General features: G+C 45.5%; 1 protein-coding gene across 2 annotated transcripts; it reads right to left on the bottom strand.

Annotated features, from left to right (window-relative positions):
- Nucleotides 1–10,662: 10,662 nt before the first annotated feature.
- Tlr10 (toll like receptor 10) lies at nucleotides 10,663–16,764 on the bottom strand. Of its 2 annotated transcripts, XM_052199153.1 has the most exons (4): nucleotides 16,183–16,764; nucleotides 15,825–15,924; nucleotides 15,237–15,327; nucleotides 10,663–13,913 (listed from the first exon to the last, which is right to left on the bottom strand). In XM_052199153.1, the coding sequence occupies exon 4, from the start codon at nucleotides 13,603–13,605 to the stop codon at nucleotides 11,170–11,172; it is 2,436 nt and encodes an 811-aa protein (XP_052055113.1). In that variant the 5' UTR covers nucleotides 13,606–13,913; nucleotides 15,237–15,327; nucleotides 15,825–15,924; nucleotides 16,183–16,764; the 3' UTR covers nucleotides 10,663–11,169. The 2 variants fall into 2 exon arrangements, with proteins under 2 accessions (XP_052055113.1, XP_052055114.1); XM_052199154.1 differs by lacking the exon at nucleotides 15,237–15,327.
- Nucleotides 16,765–17,811: the final 1,047 nt, after the last annotated feature.

Here is a 17,811-nt window from a genome sequence, read left to right as displayed (position 1 = left end):
GGCCTTGACTTCTCTATAACTGTATGCAGGAACTGACATGTGCAGACAGGAAGGGGGTGAGCGGGGTCAGGGCTGGCCAGCCGAGGAAGGGGTGAGAGCGGGGCATTTGGAGCTAAGGATCTGGTATGCCCTCCCTGTCCTCCCTATCCTCCCTGTCCTCCCTGTCCTCCCTGTCCTCCCTGTCCTCTCTGTCCTCTCTGTCCTCCCTGTTCTCAGCACCCCCAAGAAGTGTGAGGTGAGCTCTGTACACAAGCATCTCACGGCAAACTGCCCAGCACACCCATGGGCAGGGTTCACATTTTGTTTTGTTTTGTTTTGCTTTGTTATTCAACATATCATTCCCATCAAAACAGAATGGCTGGCTTTTATTGCATGAAAATTGCAGACAATATAATCATTAATTATAAATTCAACATTAGATGACAGGGTAAAGACACGCCATGCCTTTGTAAAGTTTAGAAAGTTCTTCATCGTAGCTAAATACCTCCATGGAGAGAACGGCACTTCATGAGCTTTGACACCCATGGTGTCACCATGACACCAAATCAAGAATGACATCTCATCCCCTTCCAAGTTTCCGTGAAAGCCATTGGAGGAATTTCTCATGGCTTAATAGCTTGGTCAAAGAGCTTGCTGGTCCCAAACTGGCAGAGCAATTATTTTATTTTTATGTTTAAAAACAATCACATTTATCTATTTATATAGGGGACGGAAAATAGCCGGTAGGAGTCGGGTCTCTCCACCATGGGGGTGCCAGGGATGGAACTCAGGTTGTCAAGCTTGGGGGCAGGCACTTCCACTCACTGAGACAACTCACTGGCCCACAAATCATTTTACACTGAATGTCATTGGGTCACTGCCAGCGCCTTGTCTGAAACAAGTCACATAATCATGCAGTGTGTGTGTGTGTGGGGGGGGGGAGGAAGCGTTAATGAATGCCAACCTGCATAAACCAAATATTCTCCTCTTGGGGCTGCCCAAGAGTGTGCACACCCTCTGGGGAAAGCACAGACCCTGTGCATGTCTATATACATGTGCTCTCTGGGCCTTTTGATCAGGATGCTGCATATGTGTCTGCGTCGATACTGACATCACTGTGTGCCTGCACTGGCATCGCACGGTCCCCCGGTGGTTGCTACTATTGTGCTTCTTTGAGAATGTCTTCCCCAGAAATCTGCCTGCCTCTGCCTCCCAAGTGCTGGGATTACAGGCATGCACCACTGCTCTACTATGGTCATAGCAGCCTTATTTATAATAGCCAGAAGCTGGAAAGAGCCCAGCTGTCCCTCAATGGAGGAATGGATACAGAAAATGTGGTATATTTACACAATGGAATACCACTCAGCAATTAAAAACAATGAATTCATGAAATTTTTTAGGCAAATGGTTGGAACTGGAAAATATCATCCTAAGCGAGGTAACGCAATCACAAAAGAATACACATGGAATGCAATCATTGATAAGTGGATATTAATTAGCCCTGAAGCTCTGAATACTGAAGATACAATGAGCATATCAAATGATTCCCATGAAGAAGGAAGGAGAGGGCCCTAATCCTGGAAAGGCTTGATCCAGCATTGTAGGGGAGTACCAGGACAGAGAAAAGGGAGGAGGAAAGACAGGAGAATGGATGGAGAGAAGAGGACTTATGGGACATATGGGGAGGGGGGAACTGGGAAAGGGGAAAACATTTGAATGTAAACAAAGAATATAGAGAATTAAAAAGAGAGAGAGAGAGAGAGAGAGAGAGAGAGAGAGAGAGAGAGAGAGAGAGAGAGAGAATGTCTTCCCCAGAGAAGCGGGAAGGCACGAGGAATATTTGTTTTCTGGAATATTCAGCTTATCACTAAGAACTGGACAGAGGAATCCCGCTTGGAACCATGTGCTCTCTGAGCCTCTTGATCGGGACATCGCTGCGTTTCTAGAACGAAGTCTCTGGCTTCCACACTCTAGGAAAGACAGCAGGGTAAGCCGAGAGGTCCCGCACAGAGACAGCATGGTCCCCCTCCTGAGAGAAGTGGTCTTTCTGTACCTGGTACATTAAGGCCAGCAGTAAGGACATGCATAACTCCATCGGTGGACGGCAAGAGTGACAGTGACAGGAACTTGGCTGTTGCTCTGTCTTAAAAGCCACCCTTGGAAGATTACCTGACATCATGGTGGCTGATGCTGTGGGTATCTGAGAGTGGGGACACAGCAGAAAACACACTGTACCAAGATGCCGTCCTTAGGAGTTGAAGGCAGGAGATACTACAAACTACAGATGGACTCCAGCACACACTGGTAGCTTGACCCAAGGCTTACTGGTGAGCAGTGGAAACTCAAGAGTCCTGAAGCCATCTTTTTCCCCCCTATTTTTGCTTATTTCTTTTTATTTTGTGTGTATAGGTGTTCTGTCTGGGCATTATGCACATGCCTAGTGATTGGAGAGGCTGGAAGAGGTCCTCATATCTCCTGGAACTGGAATTACACATGGTTGTGAACCCCCATGTGTTGCTGGGAACTGGACCAAGTTCTCTGGAAGAAGCAGCCAGTGTTCTTAACCGCTGAGCCATCTCTCCACCCCCCAAAGCCGTCTTGCATTCACTGAGAGCCACCACAAAGGCAACATCCATCTGGTTCTCAGCTTCAGGTGATCCCACACCACATTAACCACATATCGTCAGGCTGCCCACCTTTAATGGAGGTTGGCTATCAGCCTCTAAGAAGACCCTGGAAGCTCCCGGAGTGCGGGGAACTACAGAGGGGTAGGTGGCTAAACCTGAAAAACACCTTGAATGGGAGAAGTTAGGAAGACGAAGGTACACATGGGTCTGTGTTGGGGCCAAGAGCCCCCTGCTTGAAGACTATCGTGAGTCCTGAGAGCAGCGTGTCCCGGGAAATTCAAGTGGTCCGTGGCAGAGGCTTTGCTGGCTGGCACAGCAACGAGAAGGAGGGATGTTAATCGGGGAGCCATGTGGTGTTTTGTATAATCAGCAGACTCTAAAACAGTTCTAGGGCAAACCCCTGAAATCAGGCATACCCCAGGAGGAAGTGGGAGTTGTGGAATGTGTGTGTGCTGGAGACTTGGGGTAGAACAGGGGAAAAACGGGCCAGGCAAGGCGTAGCTCATAAAGTATCAGCAAAAATATACTTACTGGAGGGGAAGAATGTCCCAGGGGTAAATTCTGCATCCTTTACATATTCCAACGTGGGGGTAGCCTCAGCAACAGAGGCTCTGCTGAAGTTCCCGCGAGCGGGACCGGCAATGCCTACTGACAAACGGTTTCCTTCAGAGGCTTGTGGGGCGGCCAAATGCTAGGTCCTGTTCCTGACCCAGCTGATGACACCTGAGAGCGAAAGCAAAGATGTCCCTCTGACACTGTCTGGATCCTGGAGGATGAGGTCAGGGAGCCGGAAGTCCGGTAGATGAGGGAGCCATCCTCGGCTAGCTCACCCGGGATGTCTCCACAGGAGACCGCGAGGCAAGCCGGGAATACATGAATGGATTTAGTATTAATGATATAATGATATAAATGATAGTATTTCCATTCGCACGCTTTAACTTAATTCTTAGAACCTACACTCTTTCATTGTTAGAGCAAGGGCAGCAGGAGCACCAAGGCGCCCTCTGAAGATGGTGCCTCTGCTTGGAGGACACAAGGCTACATTCGAGCTGCGTGGGTCAAGAGTGCATGTTCCATTTGCCTGACTCAGACCTGCGGGATCCCATCTTGGGCTGTTCCTTTGTCATCGGACAATTGGAGCTTGGAGCGCACTATCCTCCAGCAGCATCGCAGAACCTTGTGATAGGGTGGGGTGCACCTCAGTAGTTGGCTGTTAAATTTGAGGTCCGGCCAGATGTAGTAAATAGCTTTGATCTCAGCACTTGGGCAGCGGTGACAGGCAGATCTTCGTGAGTTCAAGGCCGGAGTGAGTCAGAGCGGCACCGTGAAACCCTGTCTCAATGACAACTAAATAAAGAAATGAAACTGGCACTCAAGTGTAAGTGACATCCAAACCCTTGGTTGCCTTTGTAGGGGACTTCGAGATGCACCTTTAGAGCCGGGGTTCCTCAAGGAGCCCAAGGGGCACAGCAGCGCAGGTGGAAACAGCTCAGAGGACGGAGGTTATCCTGGCAAGGTAGCAGGGATTTTGTTTCCCAGCAAATCGCAAAGAGGATCCAGGATGCCCTGGGTCCTCCACATGTCCTTTACATGACAAAATGTTCTGGATTATGGACCAAAGCGATTTTAGACCACCCTTTGGTTGATCTGAATGACAGACTCCATAGCAGGTAACTGATAGCACAGAGTGTGTCTTTGGCAGTGGGTATCAGGCAATGAATACAGGACACTTTGACAGTGGGAGGCTCTCAGCAGAGAGCCCAAATTGCAAATGACATTGGCTATAGACAGGATATTCCAAGGGACCAACACAGGGCTTGCACCTTTAGAATTACCATGCAAGGCTGAACATAATAGGAATCAAATAGAAGAGGTGATAAGGCCTCTTTGCAGTGGCCCAGGAGGGAAAACATTAGCACAGGTGTTTAAGGCCAGAATTGAACGCCTCCATTTCTCCATTTGAAATGGAAAAATCATACCTGAGCATCTGAGGTCTCCCCATTTTCAATACCCCATCTGGTCCTTTTGGGTCTTCCACTGTGGTCGAGAGAAAAGGGAGCTCAGAGGACATTTGCCATCTGCTTGGAGTTTGAGGGTGACAGTTCAATGATGGTTGGAGTCCTTACCACATTTTCTGAGAGAGCAGAAACAGATGATTCTGAGCAATGCAGAAATGCAGGACCGATCGATCACATTTGCCCACAGGTCAGCTTCAACCACGCGAATGGAGAGGTTAGACGCCTGGTGTGTGGTGGGGGCTTGACAAATGACAGGCGGCAAGTGGACCGGAGCCTGCCGGCTGGTTCACAAGATCTGGAGCACCCTGGCACGACCAGATGGTTCAGCTAGCTTCCAAACCGGCACATCCCCCTCACTTCCTGGTCCAGCAGAGTGGGCAGCAGCTGGGACGCGAAGTTCTGTGAGGCTGGAGACTGTGTGGATCTAGAAATAAGGAGCACTCGGCTCCCATACCATTCCTCTTGCCTGGCTGGAAGTCGCACTGGTCACTGCCAGGCTTTTTAGGGACTCCGGATGGCATACCAGGCTCTGAGGAAGGACTTTCTAATTGTCTAATCGGCCCAGCTGTGGAGATAGGAAGGGACTGAGAGCTAAGCCTGATGCTTTCTAATTGTGTGTGCTCTTAACCACTGAGCCATGTCGCCATTCTCTTTTTTTCTTATTCGATGTATTCTTTATTTACATTTTAAATGATTTCCACTTTTCTGGGTCCCCACTTCCATAAGCCCTTTTCCCTCCCTCTGTTCCCCCATCTACTCCTTCCCACTTCCCTGTTCTGGTATTCCCCTATACTGTTGCACTGAGTCTTTCCAGAACCAGGGACCATTCCTCTGTTCTTTTTGGACATCATTTAATATGTGGATTATTTCTTGGGTATTCCAAGTTTCTAGGTTAATATCCACTTATCAGTGAGTGCATACAATGATTGATCTTTTGAGACTGGGTTACCTCACTTAGGATGATGTTCTCCAGCTCCATCCATTTGTCTAAGAATTTCATGAATTCATTGTTTCTAATGGCTGAATAGTACTCCATTGTGTAGATATACCACATTTTTTGCATCCATTCTTCTATTGAGGGATACCTGGGTTCTTTCCAGCTTCTGGCTACTACAAATAGGGCTGCTATGAACATAGTGGAGCATGTGTCCTTATTGCATGCTGGGGAATCCTCTGGGTATATGCCCAGGAGTGGTATAGCAGGGTCCTCTGGAAGTGTCATGCCCAGTTTTCTGAGGAAACTCCAGACTGATTTCCAAAGTGGTTGCACCATCTTACAATCCCACCAGCAGTGGAGGAGTGTTCCTCTTTCTCCACATCCTTGCCAGCACCTGCTGTCTCCTGAGTTTTTGACCTTAGCCATTCTGACTTGTGTGAGGTGAAATCTCAGGGTTGTTTTGATTTGCATTTCCCTAATGATTAATGATATTGAACATTTCTTAAGGTGTTTCTCAGTCTTCCGAAGTTCCATAAAGTATCTTGGGGTGACTCTAACCAAACAAGAGAAAGACCTATATGACAAGACCTTCAGATCTCTGAAGAAGGAAATCGAAGAAGGTCTCAGAAAACGGAAAAATTTTCCATGCTCGTGGATTGGCAGGATTAATATAGTTAAAATGGCCATCTTGCCAAAGGCAATCTACAGATTAAATGCAATCCCCATCAAACTCCCAACTCAGTTCTTCACAGAGCTAGAAAGAGCAATTCTCAAATTCATCTGGAATAACAAAAAACCCAGGATAGCTAAAACTATTCTCAACAGTAAAAAAACTTCAGGGGGATTCAGTATCCCAGACCTCAAACTTTACTACAGAGCAATAGTGATAAAAACTGCATGGTCTTGGTACAATGTCAGGCAAGCAGATCAATGGAATAGGATTGAAGACCCAGAAATGAACCCACACACCTATGGTTACTTGATCTTTGACAAAGGAGCTGAAAACATCCAGTGGAAAAAAGATAGCCTTTTCACCAAATGGTGCTGGTTCAATTGGAGGTCAGCATGCAGAAGAATGCGAATTGATCCATTCTTATCTCCTTGTACTAAGCTCAACTCCAAATGGATCAAGGACCTCCACATAAAACCTGACACACTGAAACTAATAGAAAAGAAACTGGGGAAGACCCTTGAGGACATGGGCACAGGAGAAAAGTTCCTGAACAGAACACCAATAGCTTATGCTCTAAGATCAAGAATTGACAAATGGGACTTCATAAAACTACAAAGTTTCTGTAAGGCAAAGGACACTGTCCAAGGACAAAACGTCAACCCACAGATTGGGAAAGGATCTTCACCAACCCTACATCTGACAGAGGGCTAATATCCAATATATACAAAGAACTCAAGAAAGTAGAACCCAGAGAACCAAATAACCCCATTAAAAAGTGGGGTACTGAGCTAAACAAAGAATTTTCACATGAAGAACTTTGGAGGACTGAGAAACACCATTCTTTTTTTAACCAAACCAAAACGGGTGGTGGGGGCGGGGCGGGGCAGGGCGGAATGTTGGTATTCTGTCTGGACTCCACCCCACAGTTATCTTTCAACAGCCAGGTATGCTCCTCCCCACTATGATGATTACCGGGTAATAGCCAGGGAGCCCTGACCCACTATAAGGGCGGGGGGGGGGAGGGGAGGAAGGGAGGGGGCTTCTTGCTGCCTCCCCTCTCTCTCTTACTCTCTTTCTCCTGCTTCCCATTTGCTTCTCTCTTGCCCTCTTGGGCTCTTCCCCCCCTTCCCTTTCCTCCTCTCTCCACGTGGTCAGGGCCGGTGTCTACTTCTCTACAATCCCCTCTCTGCCTTTCTCTGCCTCTGCTACCCCCTTAACTCCCTCCCCATGCCCTGAATAAACTCTATTCTATACTATACTATTGTGTGACGGGTCCCTCAGGGGGAAGGGATGGGCCACACCTCACCACACCCCGTAGAACATATCTTTTACCTCTTTATTTTTTTATAATCACAACCCTCTCCACATACACAACAGCACACGCTCGCCCTTCTATCATGCACAGATACACAGTAATAATAACATTTATAGACCATTTGTGTTTTGAAAACTCTTACCAAAGTGAGGATATTACCATGAAATAGCTGAATCCTGGTGAGCTTAAGGCTAACCAGCTCATCTTGGAATGATGTAGAATAATTCACTCAAGGTTTGCAGGGTCTGTTGCACCTCTCCAAAAGCCAAAAGCCACAGTGTACTAGTTCCCAGCCTCCCTCTGCCCCACCCCACTGTGTCTTCTTTGGGTTTTCCTTTCTGCCAAACTCTCCACGGTAGGGGCAAAGGGGCACTGGGCTACAAGGGGCACTGGGCTGCACGGCAGGGCCTAAGTTCTAGTTCTGGCAAGATGTTAGCAATACTTGGCTTCTAGATCCAAGGCCCTCAGGTTGGAAGTCTCAACAAAACAGAGCAAAACAAAACAAAACAAAACAAATCCCCTGCTAACCAGGCATGGAGGTAAATACCTACGGTGCTAGAACCCGGGAAGTGGAGGGGAGAGTTCAGGGTCATGTTTGCCACAGAATGAGTTTAGGGTCACTTTGGGCTATGTGTAATGTGCCTATAAATAGATAAATAGCAAAAAGAAACAAATCAAATGAAAACAAAATTACTGGAATCAGATGTTTATAAAATATAAACCATAAGAAACAAGTAGATATAAACTCTAGTTTAAATGTTATGAGTTGGTTTTTTTGTTTAGATTAAATGGGACAGAACATAGATGGCTATGTAGGTAAAGACAAGCAAATTTTGCCAGTTTAGGCTACTGTCCTGGGTATGTGAACAAGCTGACATGGCACTATGGCTTCTTCAGAAGAACAGTGTTCTCTCTCTCTCTCTCTCTCTCTCTCTCTCTCTCTCTCTCTCTCACACACACACACACACACACACACAGACACAGACACACTTGGCTGAACTCCCATTCAGAAGGCCCAAGGACATAGTCTTTTGTCTGAGCTTTGCTATTTTGTCTTCCATACATGCTAATGTAATTCTAATTTTAAACCATAGGGTGGGATTAAAAAAAAAAAGGCTGAACCACCCGAGGCTCTCAGGAGAACTGACCCTGGGGTCATGAGAGCAGGTGAGCTGGCCCCGCCTTCTGATGATGGCAGCTCTGGGAAGCCTAGCTGGTCTGTGCTGGAGATTCACCCTGGTGGTGTGAATAAGGGAGAGCCCATCTGCAGACCAGCTCAGCTACTTACTACCTAGACCCAGATTCAGGGCTCTTGAGGGGGCCCAGCCCAAAATGTATATCATCTGCAAATGGTTGGGACTCCTAAAGGGGCCAGTCCTGCTGACCCAAAGCTGCAGGATCTCCATGGCTCTGGGCAACAACAAGATGACTGGGAGGACCCCCCATGAGGAGCCAATATTGGACTCAGACCAGACCAATGACTCATTGCAATGAGCATTTGCTAGTGAAGATGCGTGGACAGAGGGATCTACTGTGGGACACACTGTGACCCGCTACAGCTTCCACGATGAGACGATGAGACGTTTGCTACGCTTTGTCCTGGTTTTGTTGTTGTTTGCATTTTTTTGGAGGGAGAGGTTGTAAGAACCAAGTGAAGCTATGAGGATTGGGGAGATAAGCAGGACTGGGGTGTATGACGTGAAACCCACAAAGAATCAATATAAAGCTTAAAAAAAGGAGAGATGAGAAAGGGTGGGCTGCTTAGGAGAACTACTAAGGAGGGATCTACTGTGGGACACACTGTGACCCGCTACAGCTTCCACGATGAGACGATGAGACGTTTGCTACGCTTTGTCCTGGTTTTGTTGTTGTTTGCATTTTTTTGGAGGGAGAGGTTGTAAGAACCAAGTGAAGCTATGAGGATTGGGGAGATAAGCAGGACTGGGGTGTATGACGTGAAACCCACAAAGAATCAATATAAAGCTTAAAAAAAGGAGAGATGAGAAAGGGTGGGCTGCTTAGGAGAACTAGCAAGGTCACACAGAACCATTCTGGCAGAGAACAAATTACATGGTCCTTCCTCCAAGGTCTGCAGGAGGACTGCTACCTTGGAGAATGCCTCAACTCCAGATTCTCTCTCTTCTCATCAGAATTTGATCTATTCATGTTCTTCCCTCACCTCCCAGAATTTGCCTTCAAATTATAAGTCCTACCTCGAAGCCATCCGAGTCCCAGCCAGCCATCAGGACAACCCAAAAGCGACCCACAATCCACCAGGAGCTCTCCGACCCTGGCATGGTGCTAACAGCTGCTAAGAGTAGGCTCCCACCCTTCGGGGGCTCATGGCGCAGTGAGGTAGGGAAACTTTTGTAACGGGTACATGCAGTCCAGTGACAGAAATATGTGCAAAGTGGTGGAAACATGAGGGGGCATCATGCTTAGAGGGGGGGATAAGAGGTCTTTCAAAGAAGAGTTGACATCTGTGCTGTGTCTTGGATCAATAGGCAGACAAGCAGGATGTCAGGTATAAGGTCAGGACCTTAAAGGATGTTCTGGGGGAAGGGCCGTTAATGGATGGGGCTCATGCCAAGACACATGTAGATAAGAAGAGACAGGGTCTCATTTAAGTCCCTGTCCCCGTTATCATGTGAGTAAGCTAAAAGAAATTTTCCATCTGAGGAATCAACGTCATGGTTTTTATTTGCTTATATGTTTGCTAGTCTGTGGCAGGCCTTCACAAGTGCTAGGCAAGTGCATCTCTATCATTCTGTCACACACACACACACACACACACACACACACACACATCATGACAGTTGTCTTTTTAACCATAATTTTCAGAAATTATGGAGAGGAGGGACCAAGCGAAATGAGTAGGGACTGTAAGCTTTCAGAAGTTGCCTTCTGTTTTGTTTTGTTTTTCTTTTTGGTATATGTTGGTGCTATTATTGTTTATTTAAGAAAAAACAGATACATATTCATCCTAAGCATTTCAAACATAGAAACACAATGTAGGAAACAAAAGTTCCTTGCAATCAAACAGACCACAGTCACAATTTCTATACAGTCTGCTGATGTAGTCTTTGATTTTGTTGTATAGACTAACATATTAATATAATCTGTGTCTCCACACCATTCTTTTTAATGGCAATGCATTGTTCTGTTACATTGGCATTAATTCTTGTTCTGTGGATATTAAAGATGCGCTTAAAATCATGAACAAATCATCACCACTATTTACATAAACCTTTACAAACTTGCTCATGAGGACATTCTTGTCTAAGAAGTCAAGGGATTAACCATTTTTATTTATTTATTTTATTTTATTTTATTTTATTTTATTTTATTTTATTTTACTTTATTTTTTGGCTTTTTGGCTTTGGTTTTTTCCAGATGGATTTCTCTGTATAGCCCTGGCTGTCCTGAAACTCACTCTGTAGACCAGGCTGGCCTCGAACTCAGAAATCCTCCTGCCTCTGCCTCCCAGAGTGCTGGGATTACAGGCGTGCGCCACAACCACCCGGCAACCATTTTTATTTTAATTGATTGATATTACAAAGCCATCATCTTAAAGGTTATATCCATTTCTCTTTCAACAATCAATGTGGGCATGGTGGATTTTAGAAGCTGTCTGTTCTTACCAGAGAGATGGTAGAACCCTGGAATTCCTGACTAGGCTTTGTGAATGTCTGTAGCTCACACCTTCCCCTTGTGTCTGATAGATTAACATTAATAGAAGCTCGAAGGTTTGCCCAAAAAAGCCCACGTTTGCGCCTGTCCTTGGGCCACTCTAAGTATACTTTCTTTTCCAAAAGAGCCTTCAGCTTAGGAAACCTGGTAGGAATACAATAGGAGGGGATGGGTTCCAGTAAGACGGGAATGACGTCATCGTAACTGTCACCGAAGGGACTGTGATGGGCGAGATGGAGCTCATAATGGCACCACCCGTCCTGGACGAAGTCAGGCGACAGCACGAGGATGGACTTATAGCTCTTCTCAGTGCAGCTGATAATATTTTCAGCAGTGCTCCTGTCAGGGTCAAAGTTTCTCTCAGGAAGGCAGAGCAAGACAGGGCCATCTTCTGTCTCTAAATTGGGAATCAGTTCGTTCTTCACCCAGACTGAATCCGGTGCAGCATAGGAGATAAATGCATGGAACTGGACACTCCTCTTACGCTGCTCTCGAATTGTCTTCCTAACCCTATGCTGTGTCCGTACGCACTGGATCAGCATCCTGAGATACCAGCGTATGTCAAAGTGAAGTATGCAGAACGCTACAATCAAACCCAGAATCAGCATAACCAGCGCAATGGTGACAATCAGCATAGTTGTGTTGCAAGCTAATTCAGGAAGATAAACATCTTTTAGCAGAGTCCCCTTTAGACTCAAAGGGGACTCACAGGCATATGAGTCCGGCCATCCAGCCAGCAGGCCCTTGGAATGTTTTTCAAGCCAAATGAAATCTCTTAATTCACAGGTACACCGGAATGGATTTCTTCCTGCACTTAGAGTCTTCACCTCCTGGCAGCTCTGGGAAAAATCCAGAGATGGGCTGAAAATTAAATTCATTTCAACGTTCAGAATAGAAAGCTGTGCAAAGTGATTGCACCCAGGGAGGTCAGTCAGAAAATTAAAAGCAATACTTAGCTCTCGTAAAGACGTTAGGTGGGTAATCTCTTTAGGGACTGCTCGAATTTTGTTATTGTTCAGATCAAGTGTTTGGATACTTTTAGGCAAACATTGGAAAACAGAGCCATCAAATTTATTGGACGACAAGTTCAAAAGGATCAAGGTGTCCGGCCACATGCAGTCCTCCTGGTTTCTATGTTGCAACAGGTTCTGGCTCAGATCCAAGAGAAGCAAGGACGTGTGGTTGGCAAAGAGACTCACCAGAGAAAGAGTCTCCAGTTTGTTGCCCCTCAAAACGAGAGTTTTCAAATAAGGCAGCTGGATAGGGTTTTTAAACAGGTCATCTGTTAAGATGTTATTGGCAAAATTTAAATGTTGGAAACTTTGGGGGTGACTAGGGAAGAGCAGATGTGGCATTTGTGCATCCGATATCGTCAGGTTTTCTAAGTCCATTAGGGTGAAAAACAAGTAGATCGTAGCCTGGGGAATAAAGAAGATTCTGAAATGTATGTTCTCCAAGATTATAGTTTTCATTGCAGTATTTGAGTAGTCAAATGAACCGTGGTCACGGTTAACCATCCCTCCAAAAGTCAGGTCGCGAATCTGGAAGCATTCCACTGATGTCTGCCACACAAACTGGAAAACGTCGAGAAGGTCGTCCCAGAGCAAGTCAACTTGATGGAGTATCAGAGTGGATGCCTTGGTATTCTCCACAGAAAGAGTTCTCGGAGTCTCGTAACGTATAAACTGGCTCCTGCCATCTATATTTGAGATTTCTACTATTTTTGACGTCTTCATTCCATCGCACAGAAGCAGCCAGAAATTTGTGTTCATTGGTAAAACGATGTGGAGCACTGTGGTGTTTAGGACGGGCAGGCTGCCTTCTTCATAGTGAGACAGAGTCCTCAGCCCTAACAGCACAGTGCTGAGACGCAAATGAGCAATTTTCTGGAGATCTGATCTTTGTATCTTCGCCCCGCTCAAACCCAAGGTTTCCAGATGTGCCAGGTTGCCAATCTCCTCACAGGCAGGCAGGGTGTCAAAGTCGTTAAAAGAAAGATCTAAATGTCTGAGATCTGCCAAGGAAGACCAAATGATGGTCTTTAATCTATTGTAAGACAAATCTAAATAGCTTAACTCCTTGTTAAGGTCAAAGATCCTGGTGTCCAGCTGTTGTATCCTGTTGTGGCACAGGATCAGAAAACGCAGTTTGGAGAAGGAGTAGAAATCTGAGCTCTGGAACTGATAGAGGAGGTTGTAGGATAAATCCAGTATGGTCGTGGCTGGGGTCACATCTTGGGGAACTTTCCTTAAAGCCATGTTGGAGCAGTTGGAGATCAGTTCGCTTCCACCTGTCGGCCTTGGGGCCCAGGCTTCTGTTGACATCATGATGTTACAAAGTGTATAGAAGCTGCCGATGAGTCTCATTGTGTTTCCAAGGCCTCTACCCTCCCAGAGTAACTTAAAAATACAAGCTTTCTGTTGTTTTCCTTCACGTTGTTGTAATAACTCACCACAGGCTGAGGAGATGCCTTATACAACCGTTTCTCCTCACAGTTGTGTAGTAAGAAGACAAGATAATGAACGGGTTGAACCCTCCTCCGGAGGATTCCTTCTGCTTCACACAAATGAGGGGAGAGAAAAGAGAAAAGAGGAGAGGAGAGGATCTGATGGAAGGAAGTCGTGGACCTTCTATATCGCTGTGAAGTGCAGGTAGTCTTTTAGGTGGATAATTCCTACATTGTACAAAAAAAAACTAGTTACTCGTATTGATGATATAATTCTTATATCCTATAAGCTTTCGTTCCTGGTAAGTCTTCTCAAATGTCTTGGAGGGAAAAGTAATTCTGGTGAAGTCACTTCTTAAACACGTGACTTCCAATGATATAAGATGCCTTCAGGGTACAATATACAGTAAAGTATTATGGTATGTTAATATGCACTGTAATATCTTTAATACTCTTAATTATCTTAAAAAGTCAAATTAGTTCCTAACAGACTTTCAAACCATTATATTTGTATGGGTAGGTTTTCTGCATCTACTTCAAAATATTCCCAGAATGCCAGTTCTTAATTTGCCTAAAGGAGTAATTACTGCTCAATTACTGGTTGTGTCTATGATAGCGAGTGTGGAACTATGAAGTGTCACTTTTTTTTCCCATTTCCTTAAGACTACATGTTAAGTAATGGATGATCTCTCAGGCTAGCAAGATGGTTTATCAAGTAAAACCATGTGCAGCATAGCCTGAAGACCTGAGTTCGAACCCTGGAGACTCTACTTTCACATGTGTGTACTATGACACAAAACACAGACATAATAAATAAGTGGGAAAAAAAAGAAAAATTTAAAAAGAAGATTGATTATGCCACTAGTTCCAAACAATAATTCCCACACATTCAGTATCTCTTCTGAAGTTCTGTTCTTTTACAGATTATCACAGACAAGAGTGGGCTTGGCGCATGATGTACACTTTTAAGGGTTTGAGAAATAACTCAGTCATCAAGATGAATAATGTTTAAATCGAAATGAATGTGAAATCTACATTAAATAAATATCAAAACTTTTCACAAAGACAGAGTTGGTACTCTGGTTTCCTTGATGCCCTCAGGCTCTGGTTTGGCTTGGCAAGATCACTGGGTTGAAAGAGGCCATTTCAGTGCTTTTCCTCTCCCAGAACTCCTCACTTACTTTAAGCTTCTAGATCTGAGAACCATGACCCTTAAAAAAAAAAACCCACAGCAACTCCCACGCTGCTACTTTATATGCAGTCTCTCGGGCTGGGATGTCAGGGTTTCCATCTCTTGAATGATGGTTCCTCCTGCTCAGCCCCACAACCTGATGAGCTATAGTGAGAGAGGAAGCAACGCCCACTGAACTTCTCTTAATTTAAGACATAAACAGCGTGTGTCTCTCAGGCAATGCATATGCTTTGTGGCATCTCATTAAAACATTTTAGGAGTGAGGCATAAGCATTATTTATTGCTGTTGCCATACGGAGGATTAAATCAGAACACAGGCATGCTAAGCACACACTGGACCACTGAACTCTGACACTCACCTCAAGGTAAGGCTTCCTGAAAGATGGATCCAGTCAGTAGGTAGTATGTATTGTTACTGTGTTGACACTACCGATACTATGTTGAAAGCGGCTGAAAAGCAGAGAAAATTCTTCATTGACAGCTTATGACATAAAAGTCCAAACCCAAAGACACTGCACAGCAACAATTGGTAGTTTGCCAGAGAAACCTTACCCTGAGTCATTTTCCCTTTAATAATTTCAGTAAATGGAGAAAGGTGTAAAAGCCCACCAAAGGGTGAATGAACTCGCAATATAAAAAGTAAGATAGACCATCTTCTAGTGTTTCTATGTGTCTGACATGTGCCCTGTGTTTTCCATACAACATCTTGTTCAGTCTTTTCCACAACCCAAAAACTGGTGGCCACTATTACTCCTATTTTTCAGATCTAGAAGCTAAAACTCAGAGATTAAGTAACTTGCCCAGGCCAGCCCAGAAAGTAGTAGAAAAGGGATTTGAATCCCTATCTGTCTGGTCCCTTCTGGGTGGCAGTCAAATCCCAACCCAAAGCACCCCTCAAACTCTGAAGCATCGGCTAAGGCCGTGCTCACCCAGGTGGCTCCACTCACCTGGCCAAGGCTCCTCCTTCTCACCCCAGGGCCTTTCTGAGCGTCAGTGTGCTTCTGTGATGGGATTCTCTGTCAGAGTCATACATCAGAGAGACTTGGCCTGCATGGAAATACATTGTTATTAGTTTACAAGACAGCCTAGGTGGCCCCAAATCCCTGCATGTAACCCAAATACTACGGCAAACCCCCAGGCCTCTTGGGCCACTTCGGACTCCTGGAGCGTCCCTTGGAACAAGTACTATAGCCTTGAAGACCCATATGACCTGTCCAATTCTTTGGACATATGAGATGCAAAACAGTAATGGAGCTTAGGTTGTTAACAAGTACCACTGAGAAATAAAAACCCCAAAAGACTCACCATGATTCCTAGGATCACCTACAGGGGGTAGAAGAGCTGGCTGGGTGACGGTTGAAGTCTCTGAATCTCTATGGAGGTGCAGGTATGTGGATGATGCCTTGACGATGCCTTGACGAGGCCAGACGTGGCTGCGGGAACAGTTTGACTCAGCGCTTCCTGTCAGGTTCAGACCTTTCCCCCTCTGCTGGCGTGTGCTGGCGACATTGCACGTTTCATTGGTTAACACAGAAGAGCACCGTTTTGTTTGTTTGTTTTTGTTTGCTTGTTTTTACTGTAGTAAAAAGCACATTGCCTTTGCCAGACTGTGATTCTGTGGTAGTAAGGACATCCCCATGGTTGTTCAGTCCTCTCTGCTGTCACTGCGAGAACCTTTTCCTCAGCCATCCTCACAAACTGAAACTCAGTGTCCATCGACACCATCTCCTCGCTCCGTCCTTTGCGTCCTCTGGTATCTGCTGCTCTGTTTTCTGTCTCTGACGAGGATGGCGCCATTTGTAAGTGAAGTCAATGTTTGCTCTCTCTCTTTTTCCTTATAGGCTTATTTTACCTTTCTTGGTTTTAGTTTTGTTTTCTATGTTCCAGCATGCCTCAGAATACCTTTCTTTCTTTTTTTTAAGGCTGAATAATATTCACGAAACACATAGGCCATATCTTATCATCAGAACCCTGTGTTGCCTTAGGACTCTTGTGAAAACCGATGCTGTACAATGGAGCCCAAGCACACGCATTCCCTTCACGTAGAGTTGTTGGGTCATCAGGTGTTTCATGGTAACTTAATTTTTTGCTTAGCAGAACTGCTGTGCTGGCCTCCGCCAGCATCTTGGAGCACTTCAACGGTGCCTTACTTCCAGGCCCAGGTCAGTTACTCTGCCCCTGGAATTAGGTAGTGACAAAATGACAGGAAGCGAGTAATTCCAGCCGTTGACGTCCAAGAACACAAGAAGTAGCTATCTGTTAAAGTGAGTTCTTCAAACAAACATTAGTGAGCATCCAGTCTCGATGACAAACTCGCTGAGGGCGATCAACATACATTAGAAGAACTTCACTCTGGTTTATAGAGGTGTCCCGTACACAGTCACATCACCCTGATACCTGGGGTCTTTGGTGAAGCACATCATGGCACAGAACAAATTATGTAGCAAAGTTAGTCACCTGGTGGTACCCGTGAAGAAGGGGGTGAGGAGGGGACAGAGGGGGAGGGGAGGGGAAGGAATAGGAGAAGAGATATCAGAGGAAGGGGCTAGAGACAAATGCATCTTTCAAGGGCAGGTAAACACTCATAAATATGAAATAAAATAAATTTTTATACACACTCAGTGAATAAGGAATTGAGAATGGAAAAAGAGAAGGTCTATAAGTCTTTCTCACTAAATACGTACTTTCCCATTTAGTTTTGGCTTTGGAGAGTTTGTGTGGGTGTGGCGTGTTTGTGGGCTGCACACCAGTGTGAATGTGCAAGAAGGCCAAAGGTCCACAGCAGGTGTCTTCCTGAATTCCTCTCTGCCTTATGTTCTAGGACAGAGTCTCTCGCTGGACCTGGTGCTGAACAGCTGGCCAGCCAGTGAGCTCTGGTGATCTGTTTATCTCTGGACACCCAGTGCTGGGCTGCCACGCACCCAGCTTTTACAT

The sequence above is a fragment of the Apodemus sylvaticus genome, chromosome 11 (genome assembly GCF_947179515.1).
Source record: "Apodemus sylvaticus chromosome 11, mApoSyl1.1, whole genome shotgun sequence".
Taxonomy (NCBI): Eukaryota; Metazoa; Chordata; class Mammalia; order Rodentia; family Muridae; genus Apodemus; species Apodemus sylvaticus.
The sequence above is the reverse complement of the archived record's forward strand: the minus strand, read 5'-3'. Positions and strand labels throughout refer to the sequence as shown.

Bases quoted from the DNA above. Each gene is read 5' to 3' on its own strand.
- Tlr10 (XM_052199153.1), bottom strand. From the start codon at position 13,605: ATGAGACTCATCGGCAGCTTCTATACACTTTGTAACATCATGATGTCA.